Source organism: Letharia columbiana (assembly GCF_014066305.1).
Source record: "Letharia columbiana isolate WasteWater2 chromosome Unknown Sc0000007_s0, whole genome shotgun sequence".
Classification (NCBI taxonomy): domain Eukaryota; kingdom Fungi; phylum Ascomycota; class Lecanoromycetes; order Lecanorales; family Parmeliaceae; genus Letharia; species Letharia columbiana.
The window spans coordinates 884,173-902,831 of record NW_023501043.1 but is presented as its reverse complement, the minus strand read 5'-3'; the positions used below and the strand labels follow the sequence as shown (position 1 = coordinate 902,831).

Below are 18,659 nucleotides of genomic sequence, written 5' to 3'. Positions count from 1 at the left end.
GGATGACAGCAAGGTCATGGTAAAGATGAGCGAAGCAGCACGGAGAGATAGCGCAGCAATGAGGACGATAGCAGTCCTGACATTAACCTTATTGCCTGCAACTTTCATTGCTGTGAGTGAACCATGGTCTTTCCGCACCAGACACCGACTAATTTCGGGTTGCCTGGAGGCTTTATTCAGTACAAGCTTCTTTGACTTCTCTTCAGCTAGCAAGACTCGGCAGGAATCCCGGGTAGTATCCGAGAAATTTTGGGTGTACTGGGCTGTCTCTCTCCCAGTGACCATCGCCACAGTCGCGTCATGGCTTTTGTGGCAGCACAGAACCAGCTGAGTCTATGATACTTTCGGCCTGGTACAAAAGGCCTCTTCTTTAATCCTAATTAATAGTCAGTGGTACGACGGTTCTTCATTTCATGGGGGATAGTGGCGCACAGAGGTGCATGGAGGTGCATGAGGGAGTCAAATCTAGCGGGACAGTATGGAAGCACCCCTGCCATGGTCATTGAAAGGTGGATCCTTGGAAGCATGCTCTTGTAATGAATTGACGGCACAATCAACTCCTGATATCGCTCGTGTTGAATGATTTACTGCATTGAAGATTTTCATTATGTCTGTATATGCTATGCAAGCAGCCAGAGACCGCCAGGCATCGCACCAGGCTCTACTTGAAGCCCCCCTAGCATCTGTCCAGTATCGACCTTCGAAAGAGTACGCAATGCAACTAAAATTATACTCCTAGACTCAGGCCCATGTCCTTGCCATCGAAGAAAAAGGGGACATCAGCCAAGTGGGTCCTGAATCTTTTAGGTGGGGGCCAGTAAGGTCCATACGTTCACTATCCCATCGTCTGGCGCCTGGGGGTAAAATGTCTTGGCAGAACATCAAATATCTGTATGTTCATCACACAATGACTTTTGAACGACAAGAATCACAGACTTATTTTCTATTATAGAATCTTAGATCTGCTTATAAAGATTAATCGCGACACTAAGTATTTTGTTGTGAAAGCAGGCGTCATTGAATTACACTAACATGCTATGGGGGTGTTTTTTGATGTTCGGTCGGAACCCCTGAATTTTACCCCCTGCCAGACGATGGGGTACCCAGGGAAAGATTCTAGATCATCGGTTTGGATGAGCGACGCTAAGAAAAAAACGATGTATGAGCGTTGTCTCCGCGATGCCTGCCACATGCTGAGCGGGGACACAAACAAAAGAGATAGCTTGGGATAGCTTGAGACAGTTCGGAGGCGAGACCCAGAAGGGATCTACAGTCACCCACTCTCTGTAAGTTTCTTGCCTCAACTCTGATATCCTCCTCTTCCCTCCCCTAGGCAAAGACCTCCTCCTCAGTGCCCACAAAAGCATCCTCATTCGCATTCTCATACCCGCTGTCACAGAATCCGCCCTCGCTCTCCTCAAGTTTGACGTTGACTTTACCCTTTCCGTACTTAGCTTTCTTGCTGGGCGGTTCGTCCTCATCTTCGGAGTCAGACTCGTCGGATTTGAGTTTATCGTCCTCGGAGTCATCGGTAGCATCGCTGCAAGCATACAACGTTAGCGCCAACTTATCTTCGGACAGTCCCCCTCCGACAGTCCCCCGTCAAAGTAAAAAAAGCCTCCCGCGCACGATCTACACGTTAAGCTTTCGGCCCCACCTAATTTTGATGAGGGGTTGCGCCAGCCCTGTTCATCCGATTGTGAGAGACTTCAAGTTCAGATGAATTCCTCCCACTTCATTGGTTTTGAAGTGATCCTTCAGAGCGACGACGTGGTGCTTAAGGTACGTCATAAGTGGGTCGGAGGTAGTGCAATAGTAGTAGAATAAGGGCCCGCGTCGTAAATATCCATTGCTAAGCCGTATCATTAGCTACATACACCAAAACTCGCTAATGCATGTGAGAGTGTTGGTGTACTATTACCTTCCTAAAAAATCACCATAATTAGACCGCTAGCATCGGTGAGAAGATCGATGTCGGCAGGCCTTGTAAGTAGGTGAATGCCCACCTTTCTTCCTCTATTTCGCCCATCCGCACATTATGAATACCATCGAGTATGCTGCGACGGTTGCAGACAAGAAGAGGCGTGTTTTCGCCACCTTCGTGGATTTGAACTCACAGCCTTCCTAGAATTGTGATAAAAGTCATCGCTGAGAACCCACACCATAAGGCCTCCCTCCTGTGTAACGTCCTATTTGGATATTTATACCGTGGAATGAAAGAAATATCGACAAAGTTAACAGGCGTGACTTCCTTGCAGGCATTTGCAGCTAGCTACATATAGAATAAGTGCTTGGCGATGGGGTTACCTTTCTACAGTAGGCTTTCATAGAATTCATCATCCTTTACTATCCACATAGTAGAATTATTTAATTCAACTGACAATGCACCCACCAGTCAGATATCCACTATGCCAAGGCCTATGCCAAGCCGGGTGGCTGCGGGTATAGCCGGTAGCCACATTAGTGTGGACGGGGGACTGTCGGAGGGGGACTGTCCGAAGATAAGTTGCGTTAGTGCCAAACGCGAGAGCCGAATGTGCGGAACCAGTCCCCCGGAAAGTAAGGTGCGGGGAGACATACTCCCCGCTCCTGCCCCGATTCCCACGCTTGCGCTTCTCACCGGCACCGCCGTTACCACGGGCAGAGACCTTTCCTCCTTTGCCAACCTGAGCTGGTGCAGTAGCCTTTTTGACCGCCGCATTGGTACGAGCGGTAGCGCGCTTGCGTGGTGTCCCAGCTGGACCGGCACCGGACTTTGCCTTCGAGACACTGAAGTGGGAAGCGGCGCCGTTGGCTTTGGAAGTTTGGCGGATCTTGACCATGCGCTCGCTAATGGCGCGGGGGGTGGGCTTTTCGAAACCCTCAGCCGCGGGTTGGGAGTGTTAGTATTCGGTATTATTTCGGATGAAAGAGCCAAAGCCGTAGTAGGAAGCCTGGAGAAGAGGCCAGGGACTTACGCCATACTGCGGACATTGCTACAGGGTTGACGTTGGGGTATGAATTTGTAATTTACCCGCCCTATAGGGCATCGGGGACGCAGCATGCTTGCCCTTCCAGCAATTTCAGGAAAAGACCACATCAGTCTGGCCCTTAGCAGACAAGTCCGTGACGTCGGTTCCATCATTAAGTTTCATCTCGTAGATAATCTCATTCGGGGCCTGATTTGAGGAAGCGTTGGTAGAGTTGTTCAGAGTACTTCGCAGGGTTACAGCAAATCTATCCCGCGGGATCTCAGGATCGTATCCTCATCGTAATAGAGCCCCACCCCCAAAGCGCCCCAAGCATCCAGCACGTGAGCGTGGACAATCTGCCCTCCCACCCCCGTGCTCGCAGCCCCCAACGACTCCCCAATCGGAGTCGCCGCAAAAGCCGACCCGAAAGCACCATTCGAACTCGGTGCCAACAGAGCCAACAGAGCCTGGAGCAACTCCAGATTCCTCAATTCGCCACCCTTGGCCGCTTGGTCTCGGTCCCAGCCCTGATGCCACACGGAACGTCTGCTTGGTGCGTTCTGACTGTCCATCCGACTGAGGACGGTAGGCGGTAGGAACCATGAGTTCTGTTCCCACAGCCTTGAAAGTTGCCTGCCACAGCTGAGACGGGAGCTTGTGATCCCGATCGCAATGTGTGGTATAGAGCCGGCAGCGTGAAAAATCCGCTGTTGGTATGTTCCGAAGGCGCGGGCGTCCGCGAGAGAAATGTGTCTAGACTCACCGGCGCTAAGAAACACAACAGAAGAAATCCTTCAAGGAGAAGAGTGATAATTCAGAGCAACGATTACGCCCCCGCGTCTTTAGAGCCAGAGCCGAAGAAGGCAAGCCCACGGAAACCCGGGAAGCCAGATGTCCATGCCAAACCTCTAAGGTTAAAACGCAAAACCCTCGAACCGGAATCCGACGAAGAGAAGGCAGATGATGGGACTGGAGTGTCAGGTGCGGTAGAGTCTAAGAAGGCCAAGACGGGAACTGAAGGCATGAAAGGACGCCTCGTGCGTGCACCTGTGAAACTGTCTGAAGGCTCAGAAGACGAAGAGGAGGAACATGAGTGCAATGAGTGTGCTCAGCTATGAGAAAAGTTGGCAAAGGCCGAGACCAAGATGGTGGCTCTTGCAGCATTTGTAGAGAGACTACACGTCATTCTAGGAATGATAATCTCTTTCGCGGATACAGGTTGCAGAATGCTACGACCAAAAGACTCGTGCCTCATCTGAATAAGGAAGATAAATTGGTAAAGAGAAAGAAGGTGGAGATCGAGGAGATCGAGACCAAAGCTGGCGATTTCCGCGAAGATCCGGACGCCATGTTGTGATCTATAAAGAGAAAGAAGGTCTGTAAGCAGGAAGCATTTCTCACTCAGGACCCTCAGCGACCATTCCCCCCTTCTTCCCCCCCTTTTCCCTTCTTGCTGGCAGCAGTGCCCTTAGATCCCTTCGCAGGCACCGTGACGCCTGCTTTAGACATGAGACCGTCATCAGCAGCCTTCTTGCGCAGACGACTGAGGCAGTTGGAGATGGCCATCGCGTTGACGGCACCGCCTGTGGTGAGATTAGGGTGCGAGAGACCGTGGTGGTATTGAAGCATGGGAAAGCTCACCGAAAGCTGCGGCGACTTTCTCGCAGTTGGGATACACGTTTTCGACGACGAGGATGGTGAGCATTAATTTTGCGTCATTTTCAGGAGTCCAGTCGATTAATTCTTGACCTTTAGGCCTTTTGAAGTGAGAGATTGATAGGCGTTGTTGGTGATTGAACGGTTGTAGATGAGGTGGGTGGATCGTCACTTCGAATGCAGCACTGACTACCTTCGGTGAGGCTAATCCTACCTTCGCAAGTCGACTTGTGGAACATGGAGATCGGGGCGAGGTCACTGAAGATTGCCAGAAGTGGATCGATCGGCCGAGCACGGAGTATGACAAGCTACTTGAGATCCGAAACATGAACCAGAAGCACGATGCCGGAGAGTGACCATCCGATCACTGTGTGTCTCTTCCTGCTTGCGCTCTTCAAGGCACCGCTGTTCCTAAGCGCGTTCCGAGTTCAGAACAGGCCTCGAGGGCGACACGGCCTTCTTGAAAGGGGGGCAACTGTTATGAACTTAGCCTTAGCTTCTTCTTGGCATCAGCGTAGCAAGATCGAGAGACGGGTCAAGAGGACATACTCGTCACGCTCCAGATCAATGCCCTCTCCCCCTGCTTCAGCTTTAAACACTTCAGCGCCGATCCCGTCCACCTCGGCTTTGCCGTCGGCCTTCTTTTCCAACTTGATCTTCTTCTGCGCCTTTGGCACTTACACTTCTCATAGTCATAGATTTTCCTTAGCCAAGAATCAATCAACTCATTACCACAAGATCCACTTTGCCTGTTCTATGCATGCTGTTCTTAGCGTTGATATCCATAGGTAACGAATTCCTACCAGTATGGGCCTCTCGGAATCTCAGCACGCTGACCACATCTGGAATTTTGACTCAAGTGTTGTGCTGATGCGTGGAAATTGATTATTGGAAGATGTACGGGAAACCTGTATTGCGGAAGTGATGGGAATGGGATTCTGGTTGATGGACTGGAATTCATTCCAATCTCCGGTTGAGAAAGAAAGCCACCCTTCATGAGGGAATCGTAAGCAACTGCGTTATGTGAAATCATTCTTTGAATTTACTTACCAACTTGGTTCCGGTGATTAGATCAGACAGTGTTTGAGGAGAGTCACAGTGGAAAGTCCCTGATTATTCAAAGTGAGTTTGAGTCTTGACCAGTGTAGATGAATTGAGCGCTGCGATGACTCGTTTGCAATTGTTTCTGACATGCGTGCACTATATGTATATAGAGATAGAGCACATGCGTAGCGAGAGGACGGAAGACCACTTGAAGAGTGTTAGGAATTGACGACGTAGCAAGTGCTTAAAATCTCAGGGATGAAGCTATATAGCAGTGCACTGGCAAGACAAATGTGTGGAAAGGTCGATGTGTGGAAATGAGGTCGTGTAGACAAAGAAATGCGGAGAAAGAATGGTTGAGGGGAAGGATTTGGGGGTTTAAGAGATTTCGAAGCAGCGCGCTGACAAACGCACTCGATACAATTAACTCCTCCGTCTAGTACCCATACTACGTGAGCCAAATATCCTGTATATTCGAAAGAGAGTTGAAGCTGGCCTGGCTGAAGATTTTCAATAGAAAATCACACATGCTGAGTGGATGTAGAGGATTCAGACTTTTTGTCTTCTCAACCTTAACAGCGATAAATTTGATCATGGATTTCGGCGGGGAGGTCGGCGAAGCGGAAGGAGATTGTGGGATCCTCTTTTGTGTTTCTTGACGATCGAGGGGTGCCGTCGACGTTTTGCGCGACAGCCTCTGTGCTTGAAGTCTTTCTGAAGCTGGCGTGTCTTCGGACTATAGTCAATTTCCACTCGTGCGTGATGACTTGGTGCCAATTGTCTCTGCGTATCAGCCTGAACGTATGAGATGGAAGTGTGACCCTTCCCAACAGAACGGCCGCAAGGAAATGCACGCAAGCTGCAGGTTAGTTGCCGCAAGGCTCACCAACTTGAAGCCCCACTGTGACGAGAAGGAGCGTACACATTAAAGTCACAGTATGCGCAGCCAAATCTAATTGGTATACTTTGCTGGGGCAAATGGTCTAAATTCTGAAAAGAGTATGATATAGATAGATGCTGGAACTCGCATTTTGAAGTCTAAGGATCTTTCATGACTGTTAGATTTCCATACTTTTTGGGATGATTGCAAGGTGGAGCGTAAGAAAGATTAATCAGCGAATGCTAGAGAAATCTTCTGCAAAATACGCTGCTGGTAAACACAGGCCTTCACGGTATTGATACGAGTAAGTCAGGTCGGAGACAGAAACATTGTGATTCCGGTCTCAGAGCCAGTTGACAGTTCTGTCACCACCCAATGCGCACAGTGTCAAAATTTCAAGGGGGGTTTCGCAAGAGAGATGTGCGAGGACGGAAAAATGTAGAAAGAAAGGGTTCCAGAAATTTAGGAGGTGTTGAAGATACGCTAGGAAAATTCACACGGCGGTAGTGAATTTTGGATATTTCACCGAATCTGCTGGAGCTTTAGGACGGTCTCTAATGTCAATCTCGGCCCCAAGGATCATGACTTCTTTCCTGATGATGCGGAAGCGGCCTTCTATGGTTTCATAGATGGTACCTGTAGGTTATTAGCATAGGTAGCAGAGGTAGCAGAGGAGCGGGAACTTATACCGTTGGCGTATGTAGATGCGATGCTACGACGTTGTGAGGCATCGTACCTTCCACGATTGCCTTGACAGCCTCCTCAATATTGATAGCAGCATCCTTAGTCTCTTTGAATGAGCCATCTGCTGGATAGGCACTTCACTCTCGGTATCACTGGACTCGTCGAAGACGATATTACGATTCTCATCCTGGGCACTATCCATGTTGACGAATGGATCATCCAGGTTCTTGTAGTCAGTCTTCTTGCCCTTGCGAGGTGAGACATGCTCGAAAACACGGCAAGTCTTAGTCTTTTGGCGTTTGACGGGTTTTTGGGGGCAAGAGTGTTGCGAGTCTTCTCCTCTTCGGTCTCGGTGATGCTCTTCTCGTCCTCGTTGTCACCTTGTATAACAGTCCGGATCATCGCTGGGAGTTTCAGGAGAGTACAAGATGTATTTTCGTAGGAGTACGTAACTCACCTGGGATCATCGCTCAGCATCTCTCCATAATTACGGCTCTTTCCTTTTGAATTCTTCGAAAAGCGTTCATGCCTTTGCGATATTTTGTAGCCAGCGCTGCCAGAACCAAAGAATCAGATCGAAGGCGTTATACCGTATTCCAAATGTCATCTCGTTAGTAGATAGTCGATTTCCTCTAGCCGTGAATAGTCAAGAGAGGAAAGATTGAGCACGCTCCATTCATATTGCGATTTCCAGCTGCGGATCTTGCAGTGAATTCAACGCGTTCTCTACGACATTCATATCTGTGCTGGCGATGAGATATAGAAGCTGGCAAGTTCGAAATTTCTGGTCCAATTCTGACAATCCCACGCAAGTTCTCTTGGACATCAAGGATTTAAAGGCACGCTGACTGTCACGTCAGCATCGGCCTTGACGAAGCCACACCCAGATTCGGTCAAATGCTGCTCACGGTTCGTTGGAGAGGTTTCTGCAACTGGAGGCACGATGATGGCTTCATTCTTCGTTGAATCAGCATTTCTCATTCGACTCAACGTTCGTTAGCCGTATCAAGTCTCCTTTGGTCTTGCCTTTCTTGATGAATGTCCCAGACGGCAATGTGCACCAACGTGCTCCAAGCATAACGCAAAGTCCTTGGATGATTCTCACACAAAGTCAAAGCGGGAAACTGAGATGTGGTCACGGTGAGCTTGCAGACTTTGACCATGCCAGCTAAGGTTGACCTTCTCGATGCTCTGTGGAGCACTTTTTGCAGTGACGTTTGGATTAGCGTTGGATGAGGTGTGTATAGAGATATTAAGCACTGGTGGCGGGTAGATGTATCCATAAATATAAGGCAAGATTTGACTTTTTGTATATAACAAGTATTTGAGATGTTGGTCGCGGTGGCACACAAAGGATACGTCGTCATAGGGGGTATGCACCTTGCGTATCCACGGTTTCTTTTCAAACTTCAGGTACCCGTGAATCGACGTATTAGGAAATAAATTGTTATAAAGGTTGAAGCGGGTGGTCGTAGTGGTCAAAAATCGTCGTAAATTCTCACAGCTGCCGCAGTCGAAGGTGTTGTTGCGAAAGAACTCCTCGTAGACCTCAACTGCAATTTCGGAACCCTCTACCGCATGGCAAAGGAACTCAGTGCTGACGTCTCTGTTTTGCCTCCCGGCTTTCGGATATAGCCATACGGAATGGTAATCATAGCACACTTTGACTGATTTAGAGCTGACGACGAGATGGCGATAGATCTGGGTTCGAATTTCCCGCGGCAAGGTGGTGAGGCTTGGGCTGCTCCAATTGGGTTCTGCGGTGACGGCTGACTCCATGCTCGTAAGGTTGGGTTTGGGGGACTGTGCGATCTAGTCATTCGCAGGTACGGTATTCAATACTGAGGGATACTTACCCTAGAGTGATACCCGTAGTGTAGGATCATCTGCATTCCTGTGCGTTTGGTGGTGCGGGATTTTCAGATCGAAAGGCTTTGAGTTCTGATGTTATGTTGTGAAGTGAATGCTGTAGAGATCTGGCTTTTGCGACGTGAGACTTTCTTCACTTCACATCAGTCCTGCGGATTCACTTTGTGAGTGCACCGGAGAGAGACTTGTGTAGAAGTTACGGTGCCGGAAGGTTGGGGGCTTTAAATACTAAAGAGTGCCCTCAGCAGATGTTAGACTCGATCTTAGATCAGAGCCTTAGAGTTATGTAGCAATGTGGAATTAGAAAGATATATATATTCGTATATAGATCTAGTAGTAAAACTAATTCTTATAGAAGTAAAGGAAACTCGGGTGGATCCTCTGAGAGCAGACCTTCCCACGGAAGCAGTAGACAAAAGGGGTTGAAGTGAGATTTTGATCGATCGACTTCATTCGTCGCGTGAGGCCACTGAGACTAATTTGTGAGCTTAGGTCGTGAATGGAAGCTTGTGGTTCTAGAAAGATGATGAACTCGAAACCTCGCGATGTTGAAAGACCTATAGAGCAGGGTTTGTGTTGTGTGTGTTGGATTACTTGAAGTAAAGAGGTTTCCGAGTAGGACTGGCTTTTACAGCGAAGAAACCATTTATAATACTGAGCTTGGGCCACCCATGACTGGAGCGTGATGGGAGGGTTGCACTGGCAGCTGTGGCCCTTTGTCTGCTACTTTCAAAATCTGTCAGCTTCTCTCTTGCGTCACCCATCTCCGCAATGTCTCTGTTAACTCGCCTGCCTCCCGCGTTTCCCAGTCCAGTGCCTCTTCCCACATGTCCGAAGTTCATGCCTCTAGTGATATCCGCGATCGGCCAGATCCTGGCTTTGGTTTGCTATCCAGAAGATCCTGAATGTCTCCATCATCGGCATAGTAATCTCCTAGATTAGGGAGCTGCGGGTTAGGGCGGCGGTGCCTTCGGATTGGTGTAAATTCGTGAGCTTCGATTGGCTTAAGGTCAAAGTCCTCCTCTGGTCGTGCGGCGTCTCGAGTGCGGGATAGATGACGGAGAAGCGGGGTTTGGGTTGCGGCAAGTGCCATTTCGCTATGCAGTTGTCGGATCGGAGTGATGGGAAGGCAGCGCTCAAGATCGATGATTTCATGACCTCCATTGGCTGTGGGAGGTGGGATATGCAAGATGACTAGGCTCGAAGTTAGCACTGTCCCTTGTCCGTTATTGGGAAATATGCTTTCGCGATGCTTACTGGTGTGCTGTCTGGAATGGACCTGATGTCCCCGGCGTAGTAGCACCCCTAAAACAATGATGGTCAGTGAAGCTGATACTTCCACAGCAGATTGGAGAAAGGCTCTGATATGACCTCAATGAGCATGCGCAGTACGTACGTTCCGCTTGTCATAGCGTGACCGCTTGCAAGATGGTTGTCCTTGACATCGGGTGAGCTGCAATACGAACGTCAGTATCGCATTCGTAACTAGAGAAGCTGTCCGAGCTCTGGAGAACTGACGGCTCGTCGCTCGTTTCCTCTTTTCCTTTGCCAGATTCTGACATGTTCAATGAAAGGATTCGAGCTGAGATTTAATATTGTTAGTATGAGAGATACAGAGAGCGTTCCTCGTGAGAATGCGGTAAGCTTTACCTATCGTACTGGTGGGATGAGGGGCGATGCAAGTGAGAAGATGGTGGTGGAAGAGCGTTAGAGCTCTGAATGGTGACCGAAATTTCTGTGCGGCAATGAGGTGAATCGATCGTGATGATTGTGAGTATGTAGAAGATAGAAAAAGATGGTCGAGAATGAGATGGAAAGGATGTGTAATGAGAGAGGTTGTTCTTTAATGTAGGTGAATGTGAATGATTGAGAATGAATGGCTTGAAAGGTGATAGAAGTTGCAAGGTTGACGAAGTTCGAATAAACTAAATTAAGAAGCTGGACTTGATGTAGTAGACGAAATCGCATAATGCAATAAGATGTCAACTTTCTTCGAGTAGAGATAACGCAAAAAATCAGGGTATAGTAAAATATAATCAATTCTCTAAAATGAGATCTTCATTCCTCACTTCCATTAATCGTTACCTACCTTTTCTATTATCTGTCACATTCCTACCCCACATTAATTACGAAAGTCATTGTTTTTTAGCGTATTGCAAGCTTAGTTATCCCATTCATGCAAAACACGCATCACATGCACACATAGGGGACCAATAGTGTAGGTAGTGGTTGGGCTGCCTCACGCTGGGGATAGCAGGCCTGAACAGGCCAAAATAGAGGCCTGAACAGGCATATTCTCGTACCCCAGCGCAAGATAACTCCCAAACCCCAAACGACGTCCTTACCGAGGACGTCCATGGCGAGAATCGCCATCACTAGCGCTGTAGGGACGGAAGATGCTGGTGCCGACGAGATGCAGTGAGTATTCGGGCTGGGTGAGTCACAATATATAGACGATAGGAGTCCGATTTCCACCTTCCCAATAGCTGAATTTCTTCGTCACTAAGGCCGGCCTCTCGTGCGGATGTAGCAGCCCCTCGGCGCAAGGAATGGCCTGAAAAATGGCCCTCCACACCGATAGATCTCAATGCCTGACGAAGGGTAGAGGTGACTAGGTCCTTAGTAAACTGACCATTTAGCTTGGATAGCGGCGACGTGGGTGACGCCGGCCACTCCTGAAACAAGTGTCGCAGTGCCTTCACTGCACACGCCTCATCGTCGATAGCGGCCACGGTAAGGGTGATGCCTTGTCGAAACGGGTCCGTTTTGGATGCAGGAAGCGTCAATTCGGGGTGATCCTGCGGGTAAGGAACCATTTGCTGAAAGCTTCGTCCTGCCGGTCACGCATTGGGTAGGTAAATTCTCCTATCCGAAGGAAGGCGGCAAATGCCAGACAAAAGGCGGCATGCATAGTAGATCCCTCCTTTGTGGACTGATCGAACTGAGGTAGTAGACTGAGGAGTTTATCCTTTGTCAGTGGACACCTTTCTTTCGTACCGGCCTCACCTCGTAGCCGGCGAACACCGGCTATGATCCGTTCCAGTTGTGGGCTATGAACAACCTCTAATCCCTCGTACCCAAGGTCCACGTGTGTGGATTTGACGCCGGTGAGGTATGCTTTAATCGTCTTGGCCTTGATCCGCTTGGCGTTAAGGGCGGCGATCCAGCTGGATAGTGAGGCCATAGTGGCTGGAAATGGGGGGCTATGGCCATACATCGCACAGTGAGCACTGTAGGACTTAGTTGGAGTTGAATAAGTCTTCCGAGTTTTACTCGCTAATCCCCACCAGAGGAGACGGGCGGCCTCTCTAGACAAAGGGGTCTGACTGTACCATGATTCCGGTGGCCCTCGCCCTAGCGAGGCAGAGAGGTAGCTAGGTGTCTCAGCTGTGGATATTTGTCAGCGATTTTTCGAAATCGAAAGCGTGAAAGATCGTCAGCCAATTGATTCGCCTTGGTGGGTATCCATGTAGGAACCATATGGATATCGTACGTCGCCATGAGCATGGCTATATCCCGTAGTGGTGTCATCGCCGGCCCCCGGATGGAAGACTTCTGAAGCCCATGTACACACGCGTCATTATCGCAGTAAAGGATCAGACGAGATCCATGAAGCCTATCCAGCCATGTCCGGATGGCATGGCATGGCCCACGGCTTTCATTTCTTTGAACTGAATATCCTTATGGAGCTCCCGTTTGGGTACTCGTTCGCTGAAAACGTCCTGAAGGGATGGCGATAGGTTCGAGAGTTCTACAATGTAGCCGCCCATACCGAGTTTCCCCGATGCGTCAGTCCAAATATGCCATGTGTGACGGTCGGCGACGTTACGGAGTAGGCTCAGGCCGTTCCAGTCCTTCAGAAAGGTTTGCCACCATAGTAGGTCGGCCCTCATATCGGACGTGATCCGTATGCAGGCCACTGTCAGAATATCAGGTATGGTAGAATAAGTAGTGTGTAGATTGCATGAATTCTTCTATCTCAGGGCTCCCCTGGGCCAGTATTTATACCCCTCACAAATTAGGTAATTGTTCCAACAGGTGGCTGAGAGGAGGCTAAGAACCTTATTTCGACACTCCCCTATAACCTACCTTCCCTAGCCCAATCAAAAACATGATGCTATACCCAAATCTGATACCAACAAGCCTTCCTAATCGTTACCGACAAGCCTTCCTGGCCGTCACCGACAAGCCTTCCTGGCCGTCACCGACAAGCCTTCCTGACCGTTACCGACAAGCCTTCCTGGCCGTCACCGACAAGCCTTCCTGGCCGTCACCGACAAGCCTTCCTGGCCGTCACCGACAAGCCTTCCTGACCGTCACAAGTTAATAAACGCCCCTTCTTCACCTAGTACCTCTTAATCCTGCTGCTGTAACTCGTCCCATTTCCGCTTCCGAGATCTCTTCTCAATGGTCCACCTTTCTTGCAGCCATTCCGGGGCTAATTCCGGGTGCAACTTCCAACAAATATCCGCTTCGTGACCCTTCCCACAGCGAGGACATACCACATCGTTGACGATAGCCTTTCCGCTAGGAGTCCTCTTACTCGGATGCCTGGTTATTGCAACTAGCCCTACTCCCCCAGTGCCCACAGTACCTATATCTAGGGTCTTTTGACGTCTCTCCTCCTCTAGCAGCATATTCCTCGCTTTATCGGCAGTCATCCCCGGCGTTATAGCCCAAATTTTGGTGAAATACTGAAATCCTTCTGGGAGAGTCATGCCGAGACAGAGAAGAGTCTGTTTATCATCGTCAAGAACCACATTGGTCCCTCGAATACGTTCCTCCAGCGTCTTGATGTGGGTAAGATAGTGAGTCATGGAGTCGAAATCTTCGTACCGGAGCGAGTAGTACTCCCGGGTCAATCGCATGAATTCGGCGTCCCCTTTCGGGGCATAGATATTGGCCAAAGAGTTCATCATAAGGTAGCCATCGTCAAAAGCGTTAGCCTGAAGTTTCTGTTTGACGGGGCCACTTATGGTAGGGGTAATAAGGTCTGCAGCCTCCATTGCTGAATCACGCCATTTGGCTTGGGCCGTGACTGATTTATCGGAATCCGGGGCCTCTTGAGTGTAGTTCCAGAGCTTTTTACCTCTAAGAAGAGCTTTAATATCGATAAGTTATTTAGAATAGTTATTATTCGTAAGCTAACGGATAGGTGACTTGAATGAGGAGGTTTCGGGGTCCATGACTGGCTAATGTGGAATAGCGGTGGTATCCTAAGCGTCAAGCCCGGGCTTATAACCTATTAGAATATTAGGTATGGTAGAATAAGTAGTGTGTAGATTGCATAAATTATTCTATCTCAGAGCTCCCCTGGGCCAGTATTTGTACTCCTCATAAATTAGGTGGTTATTCCAACAGGTGGCTGGGAGGAGGCTGGGAACCTTATTTTGACACCCACCGGCCTCCGAATGGCGTCAGAAAGGCGGCTCAGGAAGGCCCTTCCTGGGATCACAATTTTCGCAGCAAAGGACAGGAAACCTACCGCTGACTCGAGCTCCCGATGTGGGATTGTTGCCCGTTTTAGGAGGTCATCCACCGTGTTTCTCACTCGATCGAGCTTGTGCGGGGCGAGTCTTGCTTGCATCAAGTTGCTGTCTAGTTCAATTCCCAGAAAAATCCGCAATAGTACCCATAATGTCCTTGGTATGGTTCACCATGAGGCCCAAATCATTGCATACCTGATCGAAGGCCTGGCCATATGCCACGCCGTCTGCCCAGGGGGATAGGATAGCGAAAAAAATCGTCGAGGTAGTGGAGCACGATTGCCCAGTAGACAGGTTTAGCAATGTGATTCAAAAGAATGATTCAAAACGAAAAGGGTAATAATTCAATAGGCTAACCATATAGAGTAGTTATTAGCCTCGTCGATCACCCACAAATTGAATCACTGTTTTATATTATAAAACAGTGATTCAATTGCAAAGTTGCCCTATACGGCGTTAGCGTAACTGCTTATTTGAACATAGCAAAAATAAAGAAATAATCTACCCACCTATCTAGATGTCATTATACATACCTCTCGTTCTTACAGTATATAATAACTACGAGCCATTCAGCCAGTCACTCAGTCAGCACTATCTACCCCGCCAGCTCACCACTCCACTCAGCTAGCCATTCAGCCAGTCACTCAGTCTGATATTCTACAAGAGAAGGAGCAATGCAGTACGGAGAATATTGCGGAGACAGTCAGCAGCAGCAGTGACACAACAGACCTACTCTCCACGATCTCACACCAGCCCGATACTCAGTAAGAGGAGGAACCACTGCAGCAGGTAAATGCGGAGAATATTGCGGAGACAGTCAGCAGCAGCAGTGACACAACAGACCTACTCTCCACGATCTCACACCAGCCCGATACTCAGTAAGAGGAGGAACCACTACAGCAGGTAAATGCGGAGAATATTGCGGAGACAGTCAGCAGCAGCAGTGACACAACAGACCTACTCTCCACGATCTCACACCAGCCCGATACTCAGTAAGAGGAGGAACCACTGCAGCAGGTAAATGCGGAGAATATTGCGGAGACAGTCAGCAGCAGCAGTGACACAACAGACCTGCTCTCCACGATCTCACACCAGCCCGATACTCAGTAAGAGGAGGAACCACTGCAGCAGGTAAATGCGGAGAATATTGCGGAGACAGTCAGCAGCAGCAGTGACACAACAGACCTGCTCTCCACGATCTCACACCAGCCCGATACTCAGTAAGAGGAGGAACCACTGCAGCAGGCAAATGCGGAGAACATTGCGGAGACAGTCAGCAGCAGCAGTGACACAACAGACCTGCTCTCCACGATCTCACACCAGCCCGATACTCAGTAAGAGGAGGAACCACTGCAGCAGGTAAATGCGGAGAACACTATGGAGACAGTCAGCAGCAGCAGTGACACAACAGACCTACTCTCCACGATCTCACACCAGCCCGATACTCAGTAAGAGGAGGAACCACTGCAGCAGGCAAATGCGGAGAATATTGCGGAGACAGTCAGCAGCAGCAGTGACACAACAGACCTGCTCTCCACGATCTCACACCAGCCCGATACTCAGTAAGAGGAGGAACCACTGCAGCAGGCAAATGCGGAGAACACTATGGAGAAACCAAGCGATAGCAAGGCCCCCAGCACCAAGAACACAGGCCTGCTCTCCAAGATCCCACGTCAGATCGCCACTCAGCAAGCGGAGAACACCACTGCAACTTGGCCTGCTATCTCCGCGTGCCTAGGCAATATCACATTGTGGTACATCACTGCAATGAGCACACAAGAGAAGGATCTACTGCGTCGATCACAGCCAATTAAACCTCTGCAGACAAGGGTCACCTATCGAACGATGCATATTTGGACGAATTGAAACCGTCCGATATCTTGTCTCGACAGCCATTTCAGCTATTTGAACTATCGCAGACATGGGGATATCCCAGTTATTTCAGCTACTTGGGCTATCGCAGCCGTGGGGATGTCTCAGTGATTTCAGCTATTGGAGCTATCGCAGCCATGGGGATGTCCCAGTTATTTCAGCTACTTGGGCTACCGCAGCCATAGAGATATCTCAGTTATTCCAGTTATTCGAACTACCACAGTTATATTCAACTAATTAAACTCGATCTACTCGTACTGTTAGAAGCAGCCCCTACGGGAGCCCTGCGACAGCCCTACGGGGCCCTACAGAGGCTCTGCGGAGGTATTTAGATCCAAATAGGGGTGTCTGACTGTCAAGCGCAGACACCCCCCGGAACCAGCTTTTTTAGCTGAGTTGCTAACACGTACTTCACTGGAAGGACGTATTTATGACGTGGTGTAGTGGCGATCACAGCTCAATAGCCTAGCAATATAACTGTAAAGGTCGTTATAACGAGGACCCCATCATTGGAGGAGTTCATGATGTATATATGTGGTGAAAGAAGAAGAATAAGTGAAATTCAAAGAGATTTGTGACTCTTCGGCAAAGGTTTCGCCGAAGTCCGTGATATTGCCCAATCGGGTTAGCGGTAGAAGGGTAGGGCTGTTCCCGCTTTGAATCATTCTTTTGAAATTCGTTGCTAAACCTGTCTAGTGGAGGACCGCCACCATGATCCAATTGACCGCTTTGGCGAATAGATCGAATAGGAAAGGCGATGGCCGTAGGCCGAATGGTAGGAATCGTTCCATCCAATAGGAATCGTCGCATGAGAAGCCCAATAGCCATCGGTCTGACACCGCTACCGGTATATGTCGAAATGCGTCTTTCAGGTTTCGCTTGACAAGTATGGCCCCTCGGCCTTGCTGGAGCAGTGCGGCCACCGCATCGTCGAATGTAGCGTATTCCAATGCACCCCACTCTAAGGGTATGCCGTCGTTGACTGATAAGCCATAGGGAAAGGAGAGGTCATGGATCCTTCTCCAGCCGCCGTCATGCTTCGGGACCAAACCCAATGGCGAGCACACGAAGCGAGGCTCCCGATCGATGTCTACCTTATCCAACCGACCCTGCTGTAGCTGTTTTTGAAGGTTCGCTGTCAGAATATCCGGTGCAGCGAGGGCTGAAAAATGATTCGAATTGCGGTGGGCTATGGGAGGGCCTCGATATCCGATTTTTGCACCCTTCCGAAGTATAGCCTCTAGCGCCTTGGCATAGGCGGAGTCCGTGTGAGACTCCAACCATAACAATGGGCCTTGCTAAGGTAGATCTGGATCGGACAGGTCGTATGGTGTATAGGGGAACCACTCTGCTACCGCCAGCAGCGACATAGGCACCGGGACGGGGTTGGGGGAGTCCTGCAGTCATGCCGGCGCCCTGGTGACTCGGTTTCCCAGCGGCATGAGATTTACGTTAGCAGTCGACGGTGAGGTATGGGCCTTAGGGCAGGCGACAGTGGGGTGACTTTGCTGACATATGGAGCAGGTATGACTGAATTTGCACTGCTCGCGACTGCAGCGGTTCGCATTGAAGGCGTGGCACGAGGAATTTCCCCCTGAAGAGGAGGGTTTGGTGGCAGGGCCACTGGCATACTTGATACCACCGGAAGGAGGTGCCTTATGGACCAATAGGTTTCTGCAGTTCTGATCGTCAGTGGTCCAGGCGGTGGGGTCGTCCTGACCATGGTAGATGCGTGCGCCCATAAAGGCATAGTGGTACAGAAGCATGGACTCAAATATGTAATGGACTGACATATCCGACAGGCGAATGCGATAGTCCGGTATGGCTTGCAGTAGCCGAGGGCCACCGACGGCTGGGAATAGTGGCAGATGGCTTGCCCATACACCTCGAAATAACGGAGGAGTTGATTCAACCCGGTAGCCTTCCGGACGTCGTCATCCTTGTCCTTGGACCTGGTGTTTATGCCGCGATTGGTGTAGCTGTGAGCCAGCCTGGTGAGGTGCTCCGGATTGAAGGTCCCGAAGAAGATTTGCTTGAAGTACGTGATATTGACCGCACGGTAGCGTCCATGGAGTTTAAGAAAGGGTTTATTACCTGGTTCATGTAGGAAAGACACCTTCACCTGGCCCTCGTCTTCTGAGTCTGGTGGGGAGGAGTCCGAGTCGTAACGATGACGGCGACTATGACGGGAGTGAGACCGCGACTTGTGGGCGTGGC

General features: G+C 49.6%; 9 protein-coding genes across 9 annotated transcripts; 2 read left to right on the top strand and 7 right to left on the bottom strand.

Annotated features, from left to right (window-relative positions):
• Positions 1-1,329: 1,329 nt before the first annotated feature.
• HO173_003277 (uncharacterized protein) lies at positions 1,330-2,822 on the bottom strand (the record flags this gene model as incomplete). Its single annotated transcript, XM_037305204.1, has 2 exons — positions 1,330-1,540; positions 2,581-2,822. 2 exons carry the CDS (start codon positions 2,820-2,822, stop codon positions 1,330-1,332), a joined length of 453 nt encoding a protein of 150 aa, XP_037168069.1.
• A 659-nt stretch (positions 2,823-3,481) lies between these two features.
• HO173_003276 (uncharacterized protein) lies at positions 3,482-4,308 on the top strand (the record flags this gene model as incomplete). Its single annotated transcript, XM_037305203.1, has 3 exons — positions 3,482-3,536; positions 3,594-4,053; positions 4,170-4,308. The coding sequence occupies 3 exons, from the start codon at positions 3,482-3,484 to the stop codon at positions 4,306-4,308; spliced, it is 654 nt and encodes a 217-aa protein (XP_037168068.1).
• A 53-nt stretch (positions 4,309-4,361) lies between these two features.
• Positions 4,362-7,617, bottom strand: HO173_003275 (uncharacterized protein; the record flags this gene model as incomplete). The annotated part of the gene is made up of 7 exons (XM_037305202.1): positions 4,362-4,534; positions 4,593-4,792; positions 5,157-5,275; positions 5,340-5,406; positions 7,029-7,167; positions 7,268-7,313; positions 7,393-7,617. The coding sequence occupies 7 exons, from the start codon at positions 7,615-7,617 to the stop codon at positions 4,362-4,364; spliced, it is 969 nt and encodes a 322-aa protein (XP_037168067.1).
• A 423-nt stretch (positions 7,618-8,040) lies between these two features.
• Positions 8,041-9,107, bottom strand: HO173_003274 (uncharacterized protein; the record flags this gene model as incomplete). The annotated part of the gene is made up of 3 exons (XM_037305201.1): positions 8,041-8,200; positions 8,321-9,018; positions 9,072-9,107. The coding sequence occupies 3 exons, from the start codon at positions 9,105-9,107 to the stop codon at positions 8,041-8,043; spliced, it is 894 nt and encodes a 297-aa protein (XP_037168066.1).
• An 815-nt stretch (positions 9,108-9,922) lies between these two features.
• On the bottom strand, positions 9,923-10,646 carry HO173_003273 (uncharacterized protein; the record flags this gene model as incomplete). Its single annotated transcript, XM_037305200.1, has 4 exons — positions 9,923-10,278; positions 10,364-10,389; positions 10,481-10,537; positions 10,603-10,646. The coding sequence occupies 4 exons, from the start codon at positions 10,644-10,646 to the stop codon at positions 9,923-9,925; spliced, it is 483 nt and encodes a 160-aa protein (XP_037168065.1).
• Positions 10,647-11,866: 1,220 nt separating this feature from the next.
• On the bottom strand, positions 11,867-12,268 carry HO173_003272 (uncharacterized protein; the record flags this gene model as incomplete). Its single annotated transcript, XM_037305199.1, has 1 exon — positions 11,867-12,268. The coding sequence occupies one exon, from the start codon at positions 12,266-12,268 to the stop codon at positions 11,867-11,869; it is 402 nt and encodes a 133-aa protein (XP_037168064.1).
• A 412-nt stretch (positions 12,269-12,680) lies between these two features.
• HO173_003271 (uncharacterized protein) lies at positions 12,681-12,977 on the bottom strand (the record flags this gene model as incomplete). Its single annotated transcript, XM_037305198.1, has 1 exon — positions 12,681-12,977. One exon carries the CDS (start codon positions 12,975-12,977, stop codon positions 12,681-12,683), a length of 297 nt encoding a protein of 98 aa, XP_037168063.1.
• Positions 12,978-13,439: 462 nt separating this feature from the next.
• HO173_003270 (uncharacterized protein) lies at positions 13,440-14,090 on the bottom strand (the record flags this gene model as incomplete). Its single annotated transcript, XM_037305197.1, has 1 exon — positions 13,440-14,090. One exon carries the CDS (start codon positions 14,088-14,090, stop codon positions 13,440-13,442), a length of 651 nt encoding a protein of 216 aa, XP_037168062.1.
• A 2,085-nt stretch (positions 14,091-16,175) lies between these two features.
• On the top strand, positions 16,176-16,436 carry HO173_003269 (uncharacterized protein; the record flags this gene model as incomplete). Its single annotated transcript, XM_037305196.1, has 1 exon — positions 16,176-16,436. The coding sequence occupies one exon, from the start codon at positions 16,176-16,178 to the stop codon at positions 16,434-16,436; it is 261 nt and encodes an 86-aa protein (XP_037168061.1).
• Between the last annotated feature and the right edge of the window lie 2,223 nt (positions 16,437-18,659).